The sequence below is a fragment of the Polistes fuscatus genome, unplaced genomic scaffold (assembly GCF_010416935.1).
Source record: "Polistes fuscatus isolate 324 unplaced genomic scaffold, CU_Pfus_HIC Scaffold3, whole genome shotgun sequence".
In the NCBI taxonomy this organism is placed as follows: Eukaryota; Metazoa; Arthropoda; class Insecta; order Hymenoptera; family Vespidae; genus Polistes; species Polistes fuscatus.
In genome coordinates this window covers 11,469,104-11,492,546 of record NW_025113107.1, presented here as the reverse complement: position 1 = coordinate 11,492,546, position 23,443 = coordinate 11,469,104, and the positions used below count along the sequence as shown (strand labels likewise).

The following is a 23,443-nucleotide window of genomic DNA, read 5'->3' as shown; positions in this document are numbered from 1 at the left end:
TTCTTCACCAATTTTAGAACGAATAAGAGTAGTCAAACTCTCAACTTCTAATGGGTCTATTTCTTCATAAGCATCTTGGCATAATTTAATAAAGAGAAACGGATTCATATTTTGACCATCCAAATAATTGATAGATTCTGTTGCTTTCTCTGGCGTAAGGTATCTGTTATTAGAAAAACTAATTTTCTCAATAAAACTTGTCATAAGATATGGTGGCTCTATATTCATACACGTATTATGCGCTCGTGCCATTTTAACAAATAATTAGTTTATATTAATAAGTTTCGTAACTTATATTTGTTATCTCGAATATTAGTTTTATTTCTTTCAACACGCAGAATTCAACTAGATGGTTTTATATACACGACTGGTTGATCTTTTTTGATTCGACGTCCAAATAATTATCCACACGAAATATACAAAATTCTGTTAATAACAAAACTTTATACGAACACTACGATCTTATAATCACTGTATAACTTATTTCACACTTCGCAATATAACTTTTAGTTGTGTGTGTTTGTAAAAAGAATATATAATTATAATAAATAATATTCTAGCAAATGTAAACAAATTAATTTATTTATTTATTCATGTATTTATCTTGCACATTTATATATAAAGCTATTCAGCCATACAAAAAAAAGTTTATAGAATCTTCTTACAACCATCGGATATGCTAGAATTAGCATAAAATTAAACAAAAAATAGAAAGCAATGTATTTATAACAACAGTTAATTAAAATTGGACAAAAAATCTCCACTGGCAATGATCGATTAGAAATGCACTATCAGGTAATTACTATCATTTATAATTGTTATTAATTAATGAGTTTTAAGAAGACTTTTGACAAATTCGAATCTTTTTTGTAGGAATGATATTCTCGATGACGGCGCTACTGTCGTGACTTGCGCCTTACTATAGTTTTATAATGAAATCATCATTGCATTACGTTTTATCAATCAGAGATGGGTAACTTCTCCTCCATCGCAGGCCGCACGGTCACCACTATGAATTCATCTGTTCCCCCACTACTTAAAAATTGTCAGCACGTATTTAACAACAAAAAACATGCGTCATACAAGACTATGACTAAGACTGGACTATGCAGGTATAAGTATGGCTGGCCACTTGTTGCTCATCACTATTATAAAAGATAACAAAATGGCAGTATAAGTTAATCTTTTTCCAATAAATTTAAAAAATAATTTGAGAAAAAGAATGCAAATAAGATTCAAAGTTTAATTATCCAATTAATAGAATTAATTAGAAAAAAGAGTGTAAATAAGATTTTTAACTTTAATTATCAGGTATGATATATTTTTATATGAAATTATTTTTAAAAATAATTTTATATCTTGCCAAGTAAAATAGTAAATAGGTATTATCAATAGTTTACATGATAACAATGAATCTTCATAATATAAAATTAATTGTATATTTAATAAGGAGTATAATTATGATAAATGTATTAAAACCAGAGCTAATAATAAATAGACAGAAGATGTTACAGATTTTATAAAAGTAAAGTTTGGATAAGTAACAATATGAATACATACATAGAGAAAGATCAGGTAGATAACATGGATGAAAAGTTTTCTGATTCAGATATTAAAATAGTACCTTATGAAAAAAACAAATTAAAACATTCATTTTATATTCACAAGTAAGCATTATACTTATAATAAGTTTAACTATTTACAAAGTATCGAATTATAAATCTGAATGAAATATGTTGACAAATAAATTACAATAATTTCATGTATCAGGACATTTTTTCCATATATTGTTGGTTCCAAAAATAATGTACGTCAAAAAATACAAATTGAGACTAAAACGAGCATAGAAGTTCCCAAAATAGGACAAGATGGAAATATAGGTAGAATAATTATAATTACTTATTGATTTTATATGTTATCGAAGAGGTTATTTTATTTAAATGAAATAATTATTTTAATTCATAATATATTTACATTTTCTAATTTATAGTTATAATAGGATCAGATCGTAAAGACATATTATCAGCTCGACATCGAATTGATATAATTGTAGAAGCATCTAGGAAAAATATAAGATACACACATTTCCTGTCTATACCATTAAATGTTCAGGGGATTATTGAAAATTTTAATTTGTTTAAAAGTAATGTCATTCAAAAATATGGGGGAATTGCTACAGGCATTGAAGAAATTCTTTTCCAGAAACCATATAAATTGCATCTTACTTTAGGAATGCTTACTTTACTAGATGAAGGAGAAATAAAGCAAGCAGTACAAACGTTAATGGATTGCAAACAACATGTTATTGAGTATGATAAATATTATATTTTTTTTATTTGTTGTAGACAATTTAATTAACGGGTAGACAGAAATAAAAAATCTTTTCTTTTTCAGACCTTTCATTGAAAAACATGGTTTATTTACCATAGAAATAAAAGGTGTTGATTGCATGAATGATGATCCAAGTGCTGTTAAAATTCTTTATGGAATAGTATTTACAGAAAATGATGCATTGCAAGAATTATCTAATCGAATTGTAGACTATTTTGCGGAAAAGGGTAAGTGAATTTATATTACATATAGTTTATATTTGTTAAATATGTATAATAAATTGATAGAAAAATTAAGAAATATTACTTTACAGAAATAATGCCAAAAAGAATCAACGATGTTAAACTACATGCTACATTTATGAATGTATCGTACAGAAGAAAAATTAAAAATTTCACAACAGTCAGAAATATGTACAAATCATTTGATGCCACGCAAATTATAAATGTAAGAACAAATGTTGATTTGACTGAAATTATATTATTCAAAAAGTTACAAAAACTTATGTTTTTTAATTGTAGGAATACAAAGGTACATTATTTGGTAAAACAGTTTTAAAAGAAGTTCACTTGTCACGACTTATTAGATCTACTCCAAGTCAGATGAATTACTATGAGGCAGCAGGTAAGATTACATTGAGTGAGGAACAACAATAATAAAAAAAGTAAATTTAAGATTTACTCCCTTTCACGTCAATTTGGAAAATGTACGTAAATATTTTAATTATACGTATCTCAAAGTAATACATATCAATAACGAAATAATATTTTAATAAACTTACATATACACGTACCTTTAAACGTACATTTATTTGTGTATTTATTTCATCCAAACTTGTAAATTGACATAAAACTATTTACAAATATTAAATATACTTAATTTAGTGTGTAATAATTATACTAAAAAGTAGAAAACAATGTATATATATATATCAACAATTGGTTAAGATTCACAGGATGTTTATAATTAATCGATTCGAAATGCACCAATCAGATAATGACTAATTTAAATCGTTTACCAATTGGCGCGTTTTAAATCGATTCGTGACAAATGCAAGTATTTTACGTAGGGCAATATTGGCGGTGGAGGCGTTAGTGTCGTGACATGCGCGTTACTACAATTTTATGACAAAATCATCGTCGTCATCGTCAAATGCGCGACGCTCGACATAAGAGGATAGTTATCGTAGAGCAGATCTAATAGTACGTATTTTAACGGGGCGAAGTCTAGTTTACAAATGTCGTTAAAAAAGATCCTTAACTATTCTGTACGATTAAGTAGTGCTACATAACGGATCTTTTAATCCAGGTATTTTCATACGTTGGTTTACATTGATGTCATAGTAAAAAGGTAAAATATCAATGTTCTATTATAGTTTATCCGGTCTGATCAACGTACATACCATGTTTAAATTAAAAAGTTCATGGATAGGTAACTGTGATATACGCTCCTATATATCGCATAAATTGTAGTAGAATTATATTAAAAGAAAATTACATGCGTCTCTGATAAATTATTACACCATGGAGAATCATTCGCAGGAGAGTCATGTAGTAGCAAAGACAGACGAAGAAGGTATGTTTAAATCTAATAATTTAAACCCTTATAATTGGTATGTATATATTTTTTCTGATAACATTAAGTCACAATAACAGTAAAGTCCTCTTATATACGAAACTTTTGATCGAATTAACGATCGTATGATAACTTTAACGAAGTTATTCTTTCTTTTTTTTTTCTTTTTTTTCTTTTTTAAATGTTATAGGCTATATATATGTTTTCTTCATTAAAATTTTATTTACTATAATTCAGAAACTGTAGAGAAAAAGATTACTCGTTTGGAAGCAGAAAATAATAAAATGAGGGAAGAATTTAATATGCAAAGAGCTAAAATGAAGGAATTATTTCTTCAAAAGGAAGGTACGTTGAGAAATAATTTACACGAAGAATAGTTAGATAACAGTCAATGGTCAAGATAAAAATGTTTTTGTAATTTTAAAAGATACTTAAGTATACTGACTCGAATATATTTGCAGAAGAATTAAAGAGAAGATTAGAGGATAATGTACGCTTGCAAGATGAAAATGGGAAATTAAAAAATGAATTGGATGAAGCCAAAAGCCAATTAGTTATTTCAGATTTAAAATTACAAAATGATATTTCCATCGAAAGGCGGAAAGCACAAGAAGAAATAGCATCGTTGCAACAAGTTATTCATGAAACCGTTGAAGAGTCATCCTGTGTGCGTAAACGACAGGATACAGAAATATCTAAATTAAAGTCATCAATTGTTAAGTTACAAGAAGAAAATGTAATGTTAAAGTCACAATTACCGCGTGAACCACAATTGGATGGGCCCCAAATATCATTGTCAACTGTTAAAACATTAGCTCGTAAGGTTGCATCTCAACTAGGGGCGGATGCTTTATCCTTGGGCCCAGATAATCTTGAGGAAAGCATGCGCAAGGTAAATCCGTAAGTAAGCGCATTCGAAAAATTTTTATCTCATTTTCTAGTACAGTATAGGAACTGTATTAGAAAACTTTTTTATTTTAAATTATATTATTGTCATCTTCGTAATACTTTACATTCACTAATAATTGATTAATATTATGAAATTAATATACTATAGGCACAAGAGGATGCAGAAGTGTTAAGATCACTGGTAGTACCACTTGAACATGAAATAAAGGCTTTGAAAGAAAAATTAAGAACAACGGATGATGAATTGCAAAAGTTTAAGGAAGGACAGCTGCAAAAGAAACAACAGGAATCTGGAAACTCTCAAGAGGCATGCGACATGTGCCGTAATTATGAGGCGCAACTTGTTAAAGTTCAAGAAAACGTCAAAGATTTAGAAAAACAATTAATTGATTCAGAAAGAATGTTAAATGTACAGAAAGAAGATTTAGCAAAAGAGGTAGAATTTCGCAATGAAATGGAACTAAAATGGAATGAAAAAAAAGAGGAGCATAAAATCAAAGTAGCTGAGCTTGCAGACATCTCGCAAACAGCTCATAAAACGCTATCGGAGACAAAGAAAAGTTTTGAATATATTCAACGAACCATTACAGAGGAGCTGTCTAGATTAACTCGAGAACGGGAGGAAGTTCAAAAACATCTTCATGCGTAAGATTACTTTCAATATTAAACTTATTCTTCTCAATCTTAAAATATATTTTGATACATTTGAGGCTAATAAATAAATGCCTACACTATACTGTGTTCCAACCACCAAAAACATTTTATTGAGAATTCAGTTAAATCCTTCTAGGCTGCAGAAACAAAATGAGAATCTTATGGGAAAACATAGTAAACACTCTCATCAATTACAAAGTGAAAGCATTAATATGCCAAACAATGTAGAGGACCTACATTTGAGTTTATTAAAAACTCATGAAGACTTGATAATGGCTAGGGTTGCTCAGGAGGTTGCAGAAGAAAATGAAAAAACATTAAGATCGGAAGTCAATCTTCTCAGAGAAGAAATGATGCGAGAAAGTGCTGCTAAAGAACAACAAATTTCGATGTTAAAAAATGACATAAGTGAATTTAAGTAAGTATATTTTCTCAAAATAATTCTATAGATGCGTCTGTGAAAAATGTTCATGATTATGAAAAAAGATATCATAGTTTAATCAGTAATGTAAAATGTATAGGCTTCAGCTTGACAAATACGCAAGAGAGCAACGGTCATTTACAGAGAGAGAAGAAAAACTTGATCAATTAGAAAAACGATTGGAAGAGGTATCAAGGGAAAAGGAAAAAGCTGAATCAGCTATGACTGAATTAAAACAGAGAGTTATGAGTCTGCAGCAGGAATTGGATAACAGTGAAGTAGTTCAAAAAGATTTTGTACGATTGTCTCAATCGTTACAGGTATACAAATAAATATCTAGATATAATTAAAATGAATTTTTGTTTTAATAATAAAATAAATATCATATTATGTTAATTTATATAACATAGGTGCAATTAGAAAGAATTAGACAAGCTGGAAGTGAGGTAAGATGGCAACACGAAGAAGACGTTGACGAGTGTCCGACGTGTCATGTTACTTTCACAGTTACAAAGAAAAAGGTGAAAATACGATGATATTTTAATAAATGTTATATAATTAAACATAATTAAAGTAATAAAACTATAAATGTATATTTCATATAGATACACTGTCGTCATTGCGGCCATATATTTTGTCAGTCTTGTCTTTCGCACGTTGTGAATAGTGGTCCTAAGCAAAGACCATCAAGAGTCTGTGATGTTTGTCATACTTTATTAGTGCAAGATACTGCACCTTACTTTAGTAAAGAACCACCGCATACGCCTGATTAAGCATACTTGGATATAGCATTAATTTTAAAATTCACTGGGTTGTATGAACGTGAGATATGGTAATTTATTACAAACGATTATAATTTTCTTATTCATATTCAAAACAATTATTCTTAATTATACATTTGTTCATACATTTTATTTCAGAAGGATCTAATCCTTGTATGAGAATGGACTAGATAGAATAAAGCATAGTCTGATAATTGGAGCGATCTATAACTAATAAAATGTAAATACAAAATTATATACTACTACTTAATGTTTATTGTAATTTAAAAGATTAAAGCTTTGAAATGCATTCATTTACTACATTTTTTGTGGACCTGTTTATATTTTTCTAAATGATTACACACTTGTAAAACACATATATTTAATGATCTGTTGCAATGAAAATGAAATATAAAAGATTTATTTATAATTTTTATAATATATGAGAAAGAGAGAGAAGAAAAAAAGAAAAAGAAAGGTTCGTTAATATTTATGTAATATGTGCATATACTGCTGCGTAATAGGTTCGGATTAACTTAGGACGGTCATGAATGTGCGTATTCTACGAAACAAGGCGGACTGTGACGTCATATGACGTATAGCGTCGGTGTGTCGGCAGCGTCGCGGTGAAATGCGCTGTCGCGAGGTTGCAATAGGAGAGGAGAGAAGAGGGAGAGGGTAAGGAGACATAGATGTTGTCAATGCGAGCGCGTCCGTTGCGCTGTCGCCGTTCTCGTCGTCGTCTTTATCGTCGTTGTGGTTATTTTTAAGAGAAATGTTGGTTAAACACTCGTGATAATCATAACTTCGCGTAAACGAAAACAAAAGCCCCAACATTTTTTCAAAATGTATTCTCTCGTAAACGAAGTTTTTTAATAAGTGTAAACCTGTTCTACAAAGTGAACAAGGAGAAAGAAGAGGAAGAGAGAGAGAGAGAGGGAGAAAGAATATAGACGCGAAAGCAGAAGGTGGTGGTGTGACCGACGATCGATCGGGGAACCTCTTTCTTTCTTTCTTTCTTTCTTTCCTATTTTTTTTGTTTTTATTAATCGATTCCTTTTTTACATCCCGCCTAACACTTGAATAGTCTTTTTATTTTGTATTTGAAATTTAATCCCGCCGTAAGATAGTAAATAATTTTTCAAATAATAATAATAGTAATAATAAAGAAAAACATAAAATATAAATAAAAATGGGATCGATTGTATTGAAATCCTTGTCCGTGTTACTCGGTATATTTTTCGTTTTTGTCGGTACAATGAAATTAACGTCCCACATTAGCAAAGATCTGCATAAAGATTTGGTAAGTCCCTCAGTAAATCAATCAAATCCCTGTTTAACTTTCCTTTTATATTTTTTTCTTTTAGCAATGATCATTATAAAATAAAAACTCTAATATTATTATATAATTCCTGACGACTATGATTAATGGATGGAGATGGTTCCTTTCAAACTTCTATTAAAAAAAAAGGATAACATGCGTTATATTTATTGATTTATTTATTTGTTGTTTTTGTATTTATACTTTCATTTGTAATATTGCTGCTAACGTTGCGTAATATTAAATATTAAAGTTTTGTCATCCATGATTATTCTATTCCCTTTCTTGTTCTCTTCCTCGAGAATCGTGGAAGCGTGCGCAGTTTATCGCTGAATTGTCTGACAATGTAGGCGGGATCGATTTCATGTGTACCTAGCGCGTGTGTTACACTCGAAAACGACACGATGGATCGAAATTTGCTGATATCTATTTTTATATCACCTATGTCGCCTGTCGCTAGTAGTACATTAATTCGTTCGTTTGTGTGATATGTGATCTTGGCCACTCGTTTTGAACGTGGAAAGAGTTGCGCATCCTTTTATCTTCTCTTACGAATTACGAAATAACGGGCATGCAATTTCAAATATATTTTAAATTCTGACAGAAAACGATTAGATTTCTAAATGTTATCCTCTTCTAATAAACATTATTTCTTTTTTTTTACTGCACGGCCAATTTAAATATTAAATTTTAAATGTGGTAACATGTTAATTTTTGTTTCATTTATTTTGAAGTTATTCGAGTAAATACTGTTTGACAATAAATTTAATGAAACAAGTTATTTTGTCTTGCAAAGCATTAACATAATTATTTAAATATTCATTTAAAAAAAAAGAACAATTTACGAATAATAAATCTATTCTTTTATTTGTTTGAAAGAATAATTTGTATAATTTATAATGCATTACGAGTTATCTCGAAGACAATAGACGAGCGTAAATTTAATATTTTAGTTTCGTAATACGCCGTGAAGATGGAGTAACAAGCGCATTTAAAAGTCTTTTAAATTACGCGCCCTTTAATAAAGACATTTAAATCTTTGAAATATTCTATGATGGTATTAGGAAAGTAGATAACGCTAATTCATTTTCCTAATTGTATATAAATGTTTTAAAAACAAATTGTTTTAATCCTGAATTAAAAGTATTCTTTTTTTTCTTTCCTACATTTTTCATATTCCTTCTTATTATTTTATAAATATATACATACATAATATCGTCGATAATTATATGAGTATTTAAATACATGTATATTATTAATTCAAAGACAATAACATAAGCGTTTTAAACGAAGCACCAAGCTGCTCAATGTAATTTTCGCATTCAAGGCGTTTTCGCTTCTATTTTTGCTGCTGGACTATCCTCGTCGTAATCATTAATGTATATATTACTATCTTACAAAAGCAGCTGTCCGAAACATTCAGTTGAGTCAATGCCAAATATCCATTCGCCAAATTCTCGATATTTACCATTTATTCACTTAACCCAATCATTAAATTAATAAATTAGTCTGGATTAAACTAATTGAGAAATATTACATGCATAACAAAAATATCTCATGTTTTTAACATATAATAATTTAATATATATATTTACAGGGTAAGACATTTAAATTAGAACATTTAAATATCTGTTATTTATGGTTTCATTAAAAAAAATTTTTTTTGACGATTTGAATGCTCCACCCTGTATATGCATGCATGATAAGTATATATATATATATTCTATAGATGTATTCATTTGTGGTTTCTTTTCAGAGAAAAGAATACGTCAAATATGCTAAAGTATTTCCATTATCTACCACGTTGGATTTCAAAGTTCCGAGCAAATGGTACAGAAGAGTGGTTGGCTCACTCGAAATCATCTGCGGTCTTGCCATGGCAATAATTCCAAATTGTATATATAAATATAATAATTATAATAATAATAATAATAATAATAATAATAATAATAATAATAATAATAATATTTTTTTATTTATATATATAAAATTAATTTAATAAAATTAATGTAATAAGAGTAATATTTTGTAAAGAATTTATTTGATGATTATTTATAATGTACTATTCTTTTTTAGACAAGATAAAAAATTTATCAAATGCGGTATTACTGTTTTTGATGCTAATGGCTGTGTATTCTCACTATATGGTAAACGATAGATTTGAAAGAATTGCGCCAGCTTTGGTATGTATAATAGTGAATATTGTAATTAAATGAATAATGTGTTTCCATTAGATAAATGTTTCTATTTTAATTTGTATTTTTTTTCTTTTTTTTTAGGTATTCTTCTTTATGCTGACGGGTCGATTGGTGATAGATTGGCAATTACGACGAGAAGATGCACAACCGGTTGCAGCTAATGGGGTAGATGATAAAACTAGAAAACAAGACTGAATTTATTTATTTGAATATTGAACCTGGCGAACTCAATCTATCTCTTTCACACACTTTGCAAAGGAAGCAAATTTAAAGTCAAGATAGAATAATATTTTGTCGATGAGAGAAAAGAAAATTTAAAATACTAAAAATAATTATTATACTGAACGTGTGTGTGCGAACAAAAAGAAAACTAAATAGATAGGATGTCGAACGTTTATTTCTAGTATTCCTTCCGTTTTGATGGACAGGATAGAATATTTTCGACAGAGAATATTTACAAAAATATATTACGTTCTTCTTTTTTTTTAGTGTAGACTCGAATACGTCCGACAACTTAAAGTGAGTAATATCTCATATACATCTTTGTATGTAAATGAAATTTTTCGGATATAAGAGCATAATTTTTTTTTTTTAATTAATATTACCATACGTACATTAAAAACACAATATACGATTTGTATTTGCGGATCCAAGTTTATGCTCCTAAACATAACGTATGAAAAAATGTTTACGTTAATATAAGCGTAAAACGCAAGGAGCTTGTTTAAATAACTCTATTTCACCAAAGTCTGCAAAATATGTTAATTAAGACACAAGTTAAGTAAAATTTTGTTCCATCTATTACATGACATTAGAATGCTTCTATATTAGAAATTAATTAGATATATACCTATAATTTATTCATTTACATCGTCCAGCAATGAAAATATGAATATTAGTTAAGCACAATTAACTGCCACAGAAAAGAAATGTGTTCTCCTTTAATATCGTAATTGAATGTGTGTACATAATAACGTATAAATCTGCTATACTCTACATAAATATATCAAGTGCACGATTTAAAATATATATGCCTACTTTAAGTAGTATATACATATATAAAAATAAAAAATATATATATGTATCGAATTTATTCGACAAATATGTAGAGTTATAAGCAACATTACGTTCCATCAAAAAGTTATGATTAAGAAAAAATTAATCACAGTACACTTTTTTGTAAACACATTTTGAAAGGAATCTGATCGTTATTACCAAAAAGAAAAAAAAATAAATTGTGACTACCTGTGTGTTTATAAAACTACTATTTGTATGATATATCATAAAAATTTAAATATACAGAGTGTTTTAACAACAAAATTCATACCAATGATACCAAAAGTAATTAATTTCATTTTTTAAATCCTATATCACGTGCTTTGTAAATTTATTTATTCCTAATATATAACTTAGATAAGTACAATGTAAATATTTATGAAAAGGAGCATGCTAATCATTATGGGGGCCAATTTTGAGGTCTTAATTTATTGTACATGTACTGTATAAACATCTTACTTGAAAGCAAAAAGGAATAAAAATGCTAAGGAAAAACAAGACAGAAATGTTTAAATATAAATGTATATGAAATGTAGATAAATGATAATTACATGAAATTAAGAATATTGTATGATCTATATTTAGTTGATGTAATGAAATTTGCAGCACACAATTTGAACTAAATTTTCCGTGAAAACAATTATGAGTATTTGTTGAACTTACAATAAGAAAGAAATTAACAACATATGCTATGTACTACATTGGGTTACATGATATATAAGAAAATTTATATTAAAATTTATTTATAGACACTCGCGATATGCTTAGATTTTATGATATAGTAATTTGGAAATAAAAGGACTGAAACTGCAATAAATAAAGAAGTAATTATAATATAATATAATCTGCTATCGTGCATTATACAACATGCAATAAAAATTTACAATTATGTAAAGAATACTGCTAATACTAATCTTCATAGAAAAAAATGTGTATATAATATAAAATATATTTAGAAAATTGTCTGTTTGTGGTTATGCATTTTATATTTCCAAAACATGAATACAGGAGAATTATAGCATATGCAAATGTAAGATGCTTTTAAATAATAATAACTTTTAATATAAAATAAAAAGAACTATACGATAAATACATTAAATTTTTCTATACATAATATCAGTCAATATTTAAACCTGATCATTTTACTGCAAAATAATGCTGTTATGTTTTTAAAGCTGCAATGTGATGCAATTTATTTATTTAAACAATTGAAATCGTTAATTACATTTATTCAGAAAGATATTCTTAATCAATTTATATTGATAGTTCGTTTAGTCTTTCTACAATTATTATTTAACACTACATTGCAATTTATATGTTATCAAATTAATAAGCAAGTAAAGAAGATTTGTATACTAAAATAATAAATTTTAAATTTATACATTAGAACCTAATGAGTAACCAGGCACTTGCAATGAACATTTTATGCTGGATCTTGTCCAGTTGTTAATAGATGTACTGCCTTTTGAAGATTTAAAACTGAAGTAGGAACATCATCATAATTTAAAGCACTTCCAGCCCATTTAATATATTTTTGAGCTTTAGTTATTTGTTCCGTAGATAAATCAATTCCACCTATAAGATATATTATTCGTAGAGTGATATATTGTCATTAAATATTCGTTAAGAATTATGGTATACAATTAATTCGTCTTACCATCTACTTTTATAGTTGGTTTGAAATCTGGAATATTACTTGTACTCTTTCCATTTCCTTCATTTTCTGATATAGCTGGTGTAGGATTAAATATGTTGACATTAGTTGGACTAGAAGCATCCAAATTTGAAGTATTGTCTTCATTATCAGGTAGATTATTACTTAAATTAGAATTATCTGAAATTTTAGAAAAATTAATTATATTCCTCGTTAAAGATACTTTAATAGAAATTCTTATAGAAATAGAAATTATGATATAATTAACGTACAGTATTTGTATTAAAATACATTAGTATACCTTTATTTGAAAATTCATTTAAATTATCTTCACCGTCTTCATCTTTTAATGGCCCTGGTACAGGAGTTTCACCATTCTTTATACAATTGTGTAAATAAGTAGCCTTCCATTTGGCATATTTTCTATTTTGTGCCGCCTCATCTGTAAGCTCTCCAAATACCATTAGAACATCATAAAGTAATCCTGCAGTATAAAATGATTGTATGATATTTTTTCCAAAGTTCGAAGCCCTATCATTTTGATCCGCATATAAAAACAATTTCAATGCCCAATTTTCTAAATGTGCCTGCGCACAAACATCATTAGTAATAGCTTCATTATCATGTAATTCTTTCTTAGTTGTTTCTAACCAATTCATTAATTTCAATAAAAAACTTGTTTCTTCACTAGTTTTGGTTGACAATTTCAAACCAGTTTGAAGAGCATAAAGACGACCTATAACAAAATTAATAATGTAGACTTTAATATATTTAACAATTAATCATAATAAAATAATCAATACGCACACCAATAACTGACAACGCAATCACGTTGATCATGTGTCGTTGCTACTTTTAAATATTGTTGAATGTTTTTTAAAGGTGCTGGAACAGGTGGCAACTCTGGGCTAACAACCATTATGTCTAAGCAATAAAAAAACTTATTACTTTTTATTATATTTTAATTTTTTTAATATATATTATATATCATCATTTTATATATAGAACCTCTTTCGTTGTTTCTTTTTTATTTGCTTTTTCTTAACAAATAAGAGTTTTAAGTAAATGCTTTCGAGTGTATCGTTTTATCTAATCTCGTACACTTAACAAATGTTAGGATATAACAAAATTCAGTTTCGTTTAAAAACCAATCACGTCTCTCATTGAATTATAACATTCTGACAGTAATTCATGAAGTTTACTTTAAAACGCAAAATATTATCGCATAATATTAACAAACCGTAAAAGTGATACTCTCTGGCGGTATTCGTCGTAAAATAAAAATTATTTAAAAATATCTATGAAACAGTTTGTCAATGATTCGAAGAGTATCTATGAAGAGGACTGTCAATGAATTTATTTTATTAATATAAGATTTTCTTTAGCCACGTATGAATCATTGATGTACTATATATATATACTATCCACACACACACGAGATTATTTTTACTTTATTTATTTTTTTAATTAATTTTTTAATTATATTAACGACCACGTGCAGCGTAGCGCTGTAGTCGCAACATTGAGGTAAGCTATATTTCTTTAGACAGTTACCCTACCTAGCTAGTATATTTTAGATTTTAAGTGAGAGAGGTTATCTGAAGAAATAAAAATATGATTATTTAGTTTTAAAAGCGTTTTTAAAATTTTTTCTAATTTTAAAAAATTCATATGAATTGTGTGTACAAACAAAATTAAACTAACCATTACAAAATCGCATTAGAAATAATAATTTAATAATAAGTTTTTGTTAGAACAATGTAAACTTAGTTATTCAAAGACAATCAAAATAATTTGCATTTTTTGATAGAAAAACGCGGATTGATGGCTTTTTCACAACCAAATTCAAGAGGTATATGATTCAAATAGATATTATTTGTTTATGTAATATATAAACATAATATTATTTTTATAGAATTGCAAAATCGAAAAATCTTAGAAGAATTACAGTTAAAGAAACAAATGCTATTAAAGCAGGGTGTTGCACCAACCTTAAATACATCATTAGCTGTTACTTCTACTGGCTCTGCGTCTACTGTGGTGATTAATTATTAATTTTATTTAAATAAATAAATTTATCATTTTGAGTATTCCTTATACTTTTTCTAGCCTAATACGCAATCTACTGATGGTGTAGCAATGAGTGCATCGCAAAGAGCTGCTTTACATAATGCGCATGCAGCATCTACGGGTTACTTTGTTACACAAGACTCTTCTTTTGGCAATTTAATTTTACCTGTTCTTCCAAGATTTGACACTAAATGAATGCTTTTGGGTGCATTTAATTTAGTTGTAATTAATATCTAATAAGAGACTGTGTATATAAAATAGATACCAATGAAAACACAGAAATACAGACAAGATTCAGGTCTTTTTTAATTTTTTACATATTAAAGAATTTTCATCAAGTGCTAAGTAAAAGTCAATAAGTGGCAAATATGATTAGTCTTCGTAAGCTCGAGGAATATCTACAGCAGATCGATGGATTTGAGAAACCAAAGATAAAACTTGAACAATATACTACAAGTGCACATATCGCTTCGCATATGTTATATACTGCCCAGTCTCAATTTAATGATATAGAAGGACGTGTCGTAGCTGATTTTGGATGTGGCTGTGGTGTTTTATCATTAGGAGCTCAAATGCTTGGTGCAAGTCATGTAATAGGATTTGAAATAGATTCCGATGCACTTAACATCTTTTACAGAAATTGTACTGATTTAGATTTATTTGTTGAATCGATACAATGTGATATACTTCAATATTTACCAGGTATGCTTAAAAAGAGAACAATCTTTTTTTATATATGTAACGAAAATTTAATTAAAGTAATATTTTATTTATATTATAATACGTTGTAGGAAAATTTGAAAAATACTTTGATACGGTGATCATGAATCCACCTTTTGGAACTAAAAAAAATTCAGGAACTGATATTAAATTTTTAGAGGTTGCTATTAAAGCAGCTTCTAATACCGTGTATTCTTTACATAAAACCAGTACGAGAGATTACATTCTTTCAAAAGCTACACAACTTGGTGCAAAAGGAACAGTAATTGCCGAATTAAGATATGATTTACCTCGTATATATAAATTTCATAAAAAAGATTCTGTTGATATTCAAGTAGATTTTATACGATTTGAATTAAATTCTTGAATATTTGTCAATTTATTAATGAAATTTAATTTATTTATTCGAACTTAATACCCTGAGCAAGAGGCAGTTCATTTCCATAATTGATAGTAATAGTTGCACGTCTCATGTAATGTTTCCAAGCATCGCTTCCACTTTCCCTGCCTCCTCCTGTTGCTTTTTCTCCACCAAATGCTCCACCAATTTCAGCACCACTGGTACCGATATTGACATTCACTATTCCACAATCTGAGCCATGAGGTCCAATCCACTAGAAAAAGTTTAAGGTAATAATTAACATTTTTATTGATTGTAAATATAAGTTAATTTAAATTTAATCGATATATATATATTTACCTGAAATATATTTCCAATATTTTTAGTAAAAAGAGAGCTACTTAAACCTTGCTCTACATCGTTATTAAGTGCTATTGCTTCTTCCAATGAGTTTGCTTCCAAAATATACACAATTGGCGCAAATGTTTCCTTTTGTATAATCTTTGCTTTAGGTGATAAACCAGAAACTATTGTTGGTTCAACATAAAAGCCAGGTCGTTCCAGTTTTTTGCCACCAAACTCTATTTTACCACCACTATCTTTTGCTTCTTGTATCGCTGCCTATGAATTAATAATTTATAAACATAGTGTATCACAAGATTATAAATCTTATTGCAGTACCATATATTCATTAACAGCTTGTTCACTATGCAGTGGTCCATATAATGTTCCATCATCCAGAGGATCACCAATACGTTCCAATATACTCTTATATGCTGTTATGAGTCTTTCTAGAAACAAGTAAATACATCATTGTAATAATTTACGATCGATATAATTCTCATATTAAGTACTTTTGAAGCATATTTTCAATTTACCTTTAAACTCCTTTTGTATTTTACTATGAAGAATTAATCTTCTCGTTGTAGTACATCTTTGTCCAGTTGTTCCCACACAAGAAAAAACTGCAGCTCTGATTGCCATTTCCAAATCAGCATCTTGTGCAATTATTAAGGCATTATTACCACCAAGTTCTAATAGAGATCTTCCAAATCTTTCTTGCACTTTGAGCGCTACTTGCTTTCCGACCGCTGTACTTCCCGTAAAAGAGATAAGTGAGATACTAAAAATACATATGATTAATATATCTAAAAATATTTATTTATTTATTTACTTGCTTAAGACATCTTACCGTGGATCGTTTACCAAAACCTGTCCAATTTCTGATCCACCTGTTACCATAGATGCAACAGAACCTGGAATACCATTTCTTTCTAAAACATTAGCAATGATTTTAGTAGTCGCAATGGAGACAAGAGAAGTGCTGGGTGCCCCTTTCCAAATAATTGTATTTCCACACACCATTGCTATTGCAGTGTTCCAACCATATACCTAAAATATTTTACTGTGTTCATATATTATATAACATACAGTTTTTAACTTAAAAGATCTACGTACTGCGATTGGAAAATTAAATGCAGATATAATACCAACAACACCCAATGGATTCCATTTTTCTAATAACATATGATCTTTTCTCTCAGATGGGAAAACATTACCAGGCAACATTCTAGATAACCCAACCGCGTAATCACATATATCTATAAATTCTTGTACTTCTCCGATACCTTCTGGTAATATCTTGCCTAAATATAATTCAAATTAATTGTTAATATAATTTTACTTAAATCTATATTGTTCATATCTAATTTTGTTTTTCTTTTTTATTATACCCATTTCTAAAGATACCAATCGTCCTAAAGGTTCTAAATTTTTTCTTAATTCAACACCAATTTGTCGCACTATTTCTCCTCTTGTAGGTGCTGGCAAGGATACCCATTGAGGCCATGCTTTTCGTGCTTCCGTAACAGCGTTACTGGCTTCCTGAGGTGTAGCTTCTCGAACTTTAGCTATAACTTTTCCATTAGCTGGAGAAATGGATTCAATTATCTGCAAAACATTATTATATAGTTTGATAATATATTTATGAAATGAGTTCTCAAATCTTAATTTATTAACATATATTATTTTACATACTTTACCGGAACCTCCCCATCTTCCGTCAAATAAGCCTGAATTTTCAGAAATAAGCCCTAATTCTTTTAAAAATCCATACCTAGGATCAGTTACCAAGTACCTTGCCATTGTTATTCTAGGAATGTATATACTTTTTGCCAGCAGATGTAACATTCTGTATTCTGGTGATAGTTAATTTACTAACTAATGCACCAGAGAAGTAGAGATCTTAAGGTTATCTGAATGATATTCTTTATCAAGAATAAATAAGTAGATTAAAACATTCATATGTACTTATATTCATACTTTTATCAGTGTTTATATATATGTAACAGTAAAAATATCACAGTAAGATAATACAATTATTTCTACTATTGAGATTTGAAAACACAATAGAATAATTATTCTTTAAGTAATTTTCTATTATTATTATTATTATTATTATTATTATTATTATTATTACATAAAAAATATAGATGATTCATAAGATAGAACATATAAAAAGACGAGTTTTATTAATAACAATAGTTTTGATATACATTAAAGTCGCGGCAGTGACACACAAGATAGTAAATATTACAAAATGTTTTAATTTATCTTTTTGTGAAATGAAAAAATTTATATTTTATCTCTAGGCACTGGAAATAGTCTTAAGGAATAATGATTTTTTTCAAATGCTATTTATAAAATATTATCAAATGCAATCATTTTATTATTTAAATACTTATATGTATTTAAGCTGGCCTACACAGTTGATAACATCGTAAGTCAGAAATAAGTTGAAGAACAGATCTTGTTAAAGTTGGTTGGTCCTAAAATATTTGTTCATTCCTTTATGTATTTATCAATCTTTTAAATTATTAGTTTCTATTTTATATTTGATTTTACTTACAGTTGATTTGTCGAAGTTCTCTAATAATGTAGCTCTTTGCATATCATCGACACCTTCACAGCTAGTTAAAAATGTAGGAAGAAAGTGTTGAAAGAACCATCCTATATTTACAGATGCTAAACTATGTACAGCAACTGCAATTTCATCAGCTAATAGATTGTGAGATCTAAAAATGAAAAAGAAGAAATATTTTAATTTCATAAATTTAATTACAATGATTATTATATACAAATTAATTATTATTAAGCACACTTACTGTTGAAATAAAACTGTAAATAGGGCCATTAAGAATCTTTCAAGTAGATGGACTTTAAATATGGATCTCTGATATAGTCGCCACCTTGCATTAAGTAGTTCAAGACTTTGCAAACTTTGGCGAAATATATTAACATCTGGCTGCAATAAAGCTTGACCGAAAGCTTCCAAAATTGCAACTAATTCTTCTTTATGTTCAACGGGTTCATCCTCATCTGGATGACCAAGTGTCCGTAATACTGATGTATTATAAAAGTATTGCCATTGATGTGTAATAATGCTAAATAATAAAACTAATTATTATTACTAATATAATTAATATAATAATTATATTATATAATTAATATAATAATTATATTATATAATTAATATAATAATTATATTAATAGAAATCTTTGTTTGTATAAGTACCCATAAAAAAGTTTTAATAAAACAAGTGTAGTATCAGGAAAAGCACTAAGATCATTTCCAACAGCAGGCCATACGTGACCCAAACATAAATTGATTACAGATGGAATAAATGCTTTGGATGCATTTGTAGGTGCTAATATTACTAATATTAATATTTCCAATAATTGATCTAATGCAGGTCCAACAGAAATGTTTTCTCTGTAAAAATAAAATAATTATTTCTCATAAATATCATTTCTCTTATAATACATCAACAACAAATTTTAATAAAGTGATTATTAATTTTATAATATAACTAAAATTAAAACAAATCATATATTTAAATATACCTGGTATAAATTTGTAGCATTTCTTGTACTGCACTTTGTGTAAATTCAGGACCTAATTGTTGTTGCAATACTAAAAATACTGAATATAAAAAATTAAGTACAACTTCGCATATATTATGATATCTTATCAAATATGGTAGAAGTTCTAATGATCGATCGATACTAGGTTTTAAGTTAGAGTGCAACATCTTTTTGACAGTAGTTGATGAAGAAGAACAATCCTCTAATAATTGAGTTAATGATGGTACAATCGTTAATATCGTTGAATCAGAAGGTAAAGATTGGCCTCGTGCTCCTAGAGGTTCTGTTAAAGATCCTACCATTGTGCCTATTTAAATGAAATTTGTAATTATTTAATAGAATAGAATTAATTTTGTTAAAGATATATATGAGATACTATAAAGATATATATTTACCAATCAGTTTTTCTCTTATAGTTCCATCTCCAGTTGGTAAAATAATACCATTAATTAATGCTCGTCGTAATACTTTGATAGTGTCAGGTTTTAAAGATGGATATGTTCTCATAGAAATTAAATCTCTAAAAGTACCATTATCCCACAATATAGGTTTCAAAATGGCAGTAATACTTTGAAAAAGATGAGTTGCAGAATGAACGAGATTAAAAGGTGGTACATCACAAGATGCAGTATATGTTAATGCCCAAATACACGAATTAACACAACTTTGACATAACGTGTCTTTTATTTTTTCAGGTCTTTTTGCTATCCAGTGACACCATGCCTGAAGTGATGCTAATAGTTGTGAATGACTAATAGAATACAATCATCAATTAAATATATAAAAAGATATTTTATTATTATATCAACTTTGATATCAAAGTTATACTTACACTTCAATAATATCTAATACTATGGTTGGTGGTTGTAATGCCGCTTTATAGAGTTGATTATCTCTAGCAAAAATACATGCATCTAATGTTTGCGAAACAACTTCTTCTGCGAAAGATTGATCTATAGTTGATTGATCCCCTTTAACAAAATATATATCCTTTATATAGAGATTAAAATATTATTATTTTCAGACGATTATTAATTAAGACTTACCAATAAAAATAGAATATAATCTAGCTAAGGCTTGAGTTGTAGAAGCCAAATCACGTAAATGTACATGAGCATTAGAAGCTTCTGTATCATTTAGTAAAATAATTTGATTATTACTTATTGCGTTACCTAATTCTCCGAATATTATTAAATTTCCTTTCCAAAAACGATACTAAAAAATAATCAATAAATTACTCTTTTTCTTAAACTAATAATAATTGTATAAAATTTATTAATTACAATTAATAGTATACCAGTAATGTAAACACTGGAATAGGTGATACATCTGCAAGTTTTGCTAAGCATTCTATATTGCACCTTAAAAAATGTTGCCACTCTGTTTCTTCCTAGAAAAACGGATATAAATTGCATAAATTTATTTAATTTTTAAGCTTAGTTATAAATACAGATTACTTACATTTTCATCTAAACTTTCTGTATCAAGTTCTCTTAACGCTTGTGCATTAAATTTAAAACACATTTTTTGAAGTACTCTTTCAGCTAAACCTAATGCTACTGACGAATATCGTGATTGTGAATTTTCTAAAAGAACAATCCAAATATCCAAACGTCGAAGATACTCATTTACTGTAGAACATCGTTGAAACGTATGCTGACAAAGAATTTCTAATAACATATTCACAAGAGTTCTAGGACATGATTCAACTTGCTTTAGATGATTTGTTACAAATAATTGAAAGAATTCTGTTATTTTTCCCATATAACTAAAAAGATATATATATTTATATATATATTTACATAGATTTTATTTTAATATAAAACATGTTAAAATAATAATTACCTTTCATCCACAGAGTCTAAACGTCCCACGTGTTGAAATATATTTATTCCATTTGTAAATATATCTAATAATAATGATTTTTTAACATTTGGAATATGCAAAGGCCTGTATAGGAGTTCATTTATAGTAGTCACAGCTTGTACAGCCATTTCTATTTGTTTACCGTTCTATAGAGAACAAAGAATAAAATAAATGAAACATACAACTTTTTTTAATAAATTGTTATTTTTGAAATCTGAAACAATACCATAGTATCATGATATTTAGCACAGGAAAATATAGCTTCCAATAAACTATTAGAAATATGATCTGCCAAAGCAATCCAGCTAAACAAATGTGCTAAGACTTGAAGTATAGCAATGGAAACTTCACTGGTGCCTGTAGCTAAACCTTCTACGTCCAATACCGCACGTACAGGTGGTACTGTTTGACCACTAGTAGGAGAAGGTGGTGGTGTTGCAGTTCCTGATCTATTCCTTAATTTTGTTGTTTTTTTTAAAAGTGCTGTATTCCAAATAAAAATAAATACAAAGAAAAAAAGACAATATATATGTAATACACAGGATTACGAATATTTGTCAAATATAAGGTAATTGATTAGTATACCAGTTAGTGTATCCAGTGTCAGAGGCACTTGAGCACTAAGTAATCTTAACAGTTCATTTTTTCTTTGTACTGGTAAATCCTCTCGTGGTGTAGCTAATTCTTCAGAAGCAGTTCTTAAGTATACCAAACCTAGCAACCTTGAATGCTTATGATCTAGTAACTGTTAAGATAAGATATTAAAGTATAATTAAATTATAGTTAAAAACTATCAACATTTTATATAAACATATAAATTTATCAAACCTGTAAAATGTTGGAGTAAAAATCGGGATAAAAATGTGGCCAATCGTGTCTTGCAATGTCAACGACTAACTTTACTACTTTATTTCTAACAAATGGCACAACAGTTTTTTCCAATGACAACGTGTATAAAGTTGATCGTGTAAGTGCTCTATCCTCCCAAGGAAGAATTGGCCATCTTCTACCAATAGTTGTCTAAAATAATTAAGTTAATTAAAGTAACTAATTACTTGTATATAACATATATTATAAATGAATAACATTTACCTCTAACGTTGATAAAGCAAACATGCTAACATAATGATTATTTGTAGATGACAAAAAATGCAGACATGGTCTCCAAGAGTCAAGTCGTCCTGCAAATTCTTGAAAACTATGTTCAATCGTTCTCTTACGTTCGTTAGTTGTCTCTGGTGAAAAAAATTCTGTCATTAGGTGTTCCAAACTCTGAAGAGCAGCTGCATCATCATCCTAAATAAATTTTAATAGTAATTTAACTTAAATTAAATTAAAGTCAATAAATATATGATAATTACTATGCATATATTATTTTATTAATTATGTCGATTTCGTTAAATCAGTAATAAATTCGTTATTTAAAATACAATATAAATAATAATTGTATTCTACTCACCATGTTTGTTACTATAAGTAATAATTTATTGATATAAATATAATATAAACATAGATTCAATGAGGTTAACTTTTCTATTATATTTCATGTCAAATTGAACATATTTTGGCGAATATGCATGTAAATATATACAATAGGAAGTTGCAGCTCTGCATATAATAATATAGCAAATAATAATAATCAC

The 23,443-nt window shown here is 28.1% G+C and overlaps 8 protein-coding genes across 12 annotated transcripts; 5 read left to right on the top strand and 3 right to left on the bottom strand.

Moving 5' to 3' along the window:
* Positions 1 to 929: 929 nt before the first annotated feature.
* Positions 930 to 3,135, top strand: LOC122520204 (activating signal cointegrator 1 complex subunit 1-like). 4 transcript variants are annotated; one of them, XM_043640245.1, is made up of 7 exons: positions 930 to 1,311; positions 1,515 to 1,667; positions 1,771 to 1,880; positions 2,231 to 2,309; positions 2,395 to 2,558; positions 2,645 to 2,778; positions 2,853 to 3,135. In XM_043640245.1, the coding sequence occupies exons 2-7, from the start codon at positions 1,549 to 1,551 to the stop codon at positions 2,985 to 2,987; spliced, it is 741 nt and encodes a 246-aa protein (XP_043496180.1). In that variant the 5' UTR covers positions 930 to 1,311; positions 1,515 to 1,548; the 3' UTR covers positions 2,988 to 3,135. The 4 variants fall into 4 exon arrangements, with proteins under 4 accessions (XP_043496180.1, XP_043496178.1, XP_043496179.1 ...); XM_043640243.1 differs by having other exon boundaries at positions 1,991 to 2,309; XM_043640244.1 differs by having other exon boundaries at positions 1,506 to 1,667; positions 1,991 to 2,309.
* A 308-nt stretch (positions 3,136 to 3,443) lies between these two features.
* Positions 3,444 to 6,974, top strand: LOC122520202 (rab GTPase-binding effector protein 1). Its single transcript, XM_043640241.1, has 10 exons — positions 3,444 to 3,639; positions 3,707 to 3,906; positions 4,144 to 4,251; positions 4,368 to 4,798; positions 4,964 to 5,460; positions 5,606 to 5,887; positions 5,991 to 6,210; positions 6,301 to 6,411; positions 6,496 to 6,722; positions 6,811 to 6,974. The coding sequence occupies exons 2-9, from the start codon at positions 3,855 to 3,857 to the stop codon at positions 6,661 to 6,663; spliced, it is 1,869 nt and encodes a 622-aa protein (XP_043496176.1). The 5' UTR covers positions 3,444 to 3,639; positions 3,707 to 3,854; the 3' UTR covers positions 6,664 to 6,722; positions 6,811 to 6,974.
* A 361-nt stretch (positions 6,975 to 7,335) lies between these two features.
* Positions 7,336 to 12,043, top strand: LOC122520200 (novel acetylcholine receptor chaperone). Its single transcript, XM_043640237.1, has 4 exons — positions 7,336 to 7,954; positions 9,729 to 9,867; positions 10,049 to 10,155; positions 10,252 to 12,043. Exons 1-4 carry the CDS (start codon positions 7,844 to 7,846, stop codon positions 10,363 to 10,365), a joined length of 471 nt encoding a protein of 156 aa, XP_043496172.1. The 5' UTR covers positions 7,336 to 7,843; the 3' UTR covers positions 10,366 to 12,043.
* A 442-nt stretch (positions 12,044 to 12,485) lies between these two features.
* On the bottom strand, positions 12,486 to 14,289 carry LOC122520198 (vacuolar protein sorting-associated protein VTA1 homolog). 2 transcript variants are annotated; one of them, XM_043640236.1, is made up of 5 exons: positions 14,121 to 14,289; positions 13,688 to 13,804; positions 13,182 to 13,616; positions 12,884 to 13,060; positions 12,486 to 12,801 (listed from the first exon to the last, which is right to left on the bottom strand). In XM_043640236.1, exons 2-5 carry the CDS (start codon positions 13,797 to 13,799, stop codon positions 12,650 to 12,652), a joined length of 876 nt encoding a protein of 291 aa, XP_043496171.1. In that variant the 5' UTR covers positions 13,800 to 13,804; positions 14,121 to 14,289; the 3' UTR covers positions 12,486 to 12,649. The 2 variants fall into 2 exon arrangements, with proteins under 2 accessions (XP_043496171.1, XP_043496170.1); XM_043640235.1 differs by having other exon boundaries at positions 13,889 to 14,288.
* Positions 14,290 to 14,553: 264 nt separating this feature from the next.
* Positions 14,554 to 15,241, top strand: LOC122519715 (SOSS complex subunit C). Its single transcript, XM_043639374.1, has 3 exons — positions 14,554 to 14,732; positions 14,796 to 14,920; positions 14,990 to 15,241. The coding sequence occupies exons 1-3, from the start codon at positions 14,705 to 14,707 to the stop codon at positions 15,143 to 15,145; spliced, it is 309 nt and encodes a 102-aa protein (XP_043495309.1). The 5' UTR covers positions 14,554 to 14,704; the 3' UTR covers positions 15,146 to 15,241.
* Positions 15,242 to 15,305: 64 nt separating this feature from the next.
* Positions 15,306 to 16,052, top strand: LOC122519714 (rRNA N6-adenosine-methyltransferase METTL5). Its single transcript, XM_043639373.1, has 2 exons — positions 15,306 to 15,652; positions 15,742 to 16,052. The coding sequence occupies exons 1-2, from the start codon at positions 15,319 to 15,321 to the stop codon at positions 16,035 to 16,037; spliced, it is 630 nt and encodes a 209-aa protein (XP_043495308.1). The 5' UTR covers positions 15,306 to 15,318; the 3' UTR covers positions 16,038 to 16,052.
* Positions 16,031 to 18,252, bottom strand: LOC122519710 (alpha-aminoadipic semialdehyde dehydrogenase). The gene is made up of 8 exons (XM_043639363.1): positions 18,048 to 18,252; positions 17,744 to 17,960; positions 17,469 to 17,656; positions 17,203 to 17,402; positions 16,889 to 17,133; positions 16,692 to 16,801; positions 16,371 to 16,631; positions 16,031 to 16,284 (listed from the first exon to the last, which is right to left on the bottom strand). Exons 1-8 carry the CDS (start codon positions 18,198 to 18,200, stop codon positions 16,072 to 16,074), a joined length of 1,587 nt encoding a protein of 528 aa, XP_043495298.1. The 5' UTR covers positions 18,201 to 18,252; the 3' UTR covers positions 16,031 to 16,071.
* Positions 18,253 to 18,522: 270 nt separating this feature from the next.
* On the bottom strand, positions 18,523 to 23,306 carry LOC122519707 (exportin-6-A). The gene is made up of 16 exons (XM_043639355.1): positions 23,260 to 23,306; positions 22,893 to 23,096; positions 22,629 to 22,820; positions 22,386 to 22,545; positions 22,027 to 22,283; positions 21,780 to 21,946; positions 21,396 to 21,702; positions 21,232 to 21,324; positions 20,981 to 21,149; positions 20,767 to 20,905; positions 20,330 to 20,685; positions 19,914 to 20,241; positions 19,585 to 19,782; positions 19,175 to 19,453; positions 18,919 to 19,084; positions 18,523 to 18,838 (listed from the first exon to the last, which is right to left on the bottom strand). Exons 1-16 carry the CDS (start codon positions 23,260 to 23,262, stop codon positions 18,761 to 18,763), a joined length of 3,096 nt encoding a protein of 1,031 aa, XP_043495290.1. The 5' UTR covers positions 23,263 to 23,306; the 3' UTR covers positions 18,523 to 18,760.
* Positions 23,307 to 23,443: the final 137 nt, after the last annotated feature.

Coding starts and splice junctions, on each gene's coding strand:
- LOC122519715 (XM_043639374.1), top strand. CDS start 14,705: ATGGCTTTTTCACAACCAAATTCAAGAG. Junction 14,733..14,795: donor TTCACAACCAAATTCAAGAG/GTATATGATTCA, acceptor TTATTTTTATAG/AATTGCAAAATCGAAAAATC. Junction 14,921..14,989: donor CTGGCTCTGCGTCTACTGTG/GTGATTAATTAT, acceptor TACTTTTTCTAG/CCTAATACGCAATCTACTGA.
- LOC122520198 (XM_043640236.1), bottom strand. CDS start 13,799: ATGGTTGTTAGCCCAGAGTTGCCACCTGTTCCAGCACCTTTAAAAAAC. Junction 13,617..13,687: donor TTGCGTTGTCAGTTATTGGT/GTGCGTATTGAT, acceptor ATTTTGTTATAG/GTCGTCTTTATGCTCTTCAA. Junction 12,802..12,883: donor ACCAACTATAAAAGTAGATG/GTAAGACGAATT, acceptor TATATCTTATAG/GTGGAATTGATTTATCTACG.
- LOC122519710 (XM_043639363.1), bottom strand. CDS start 18,200: ATGTTACATCTGCTGGCAAAAAGTATATACATTCCTAGAATAACAATG. Junction 17,403..17,468: donor CATTTAATTTTCCAATCGCA/GTACGTAGATCT, acceptor AAAATATTTTAG/GTATATGGTTGGAACACTGC. Junction 17,134..17,202: donor GTTTTGGTAAACGATCCACG/GTAAGATGTCTT, acceptor ATGTATTTTTAG/TATCTCACTTATCTCTTTTA.
- LOC122519707 (XM_043639355.1), bottom strand. Junction 21,150..21,231: donor TTCCAGTGTTTACATTACTG/GTATACTATTAA, acceptor ATTATTTTTTAG/TATCGTTTTTGGAAAGGAAA. Junction 19,783..19,913: donor ATGCTACAAATTTATACCAG/GTATATTTAAAT, acceptor TTATTTTTACAG/AGAAAACATTTCTGTTGGAC.
- LOC122520202 (XM_043640241.1), top strand. CDS start 3,855: ATGGAGAATCATTCGCAGGAGAGTCATGTAGTAGCAAAGACAGACGAA. Junction 5,461..5,605: donor GTTCAAAAACATCTTCATGC/GTAAGATTACTT, acceptor AAATCCTTCTAG/GCTGCAGAAACAAAATGAGA. Junction 6,211..6,300: donor GATTGTCTCAATCGTTACAG/GTATACAAATAA, acceptor TATATAACATAG/GTGCAATTAGAAAGAATTAG.
- LOC122519714 (XM_043639373.1), top strand. CDS start 15,319: ATGATTAGTCTTCGTAAGCTCGAGGAATATCTACAGCAGATCGATGGA. Junction 15,653..15,741: donor TATACTTCAATATTTACCAG/GTATGCTTAAAA, acceptor AATACGTTGTAG/GAAAATTTGAAAAATACTTT.
- LOC122520200 (XM_043640237.1), top strand. CDS start 7,844: ATGGGATCGATTGTATTGAAATCCTTGTCCGTGTTACTCGGTATATTT. Junction 9,868..10,048: donor CATGGCAATAATTCCAAATT/GTATATATAAAT, acceptor ATTCTTTTTTAG/ACAAGATAAAAAATTTATCA. Junction 10,156..10,251: donor AAAGAATTGCGCCAGCTTTG/GTATGTATAATA, acceptor CTTTTTTTTTAG/GTATTCTTCTTTATGCTGAC.
- LOC122520204 (XM_043640243.1), top strand. CDS start 1,549: ATGAATACATACATAGAGAAAGATCAGGTAGATAACATGGATGAAAAG. Junction 2,310..2,394: donor TGCAAACAACATGTTATTGA/GTATGATAAATA, acceptor TTTCTTTTTCAG/ACCTTTCATTGAAAAACATG. Junction 2,779..2,852: donor ATGCCACGCAAATTATAAAT/GTAAGAACAAAT, acceptor TTTTAATTGTAG/GAATACAAAGGTACATTATT.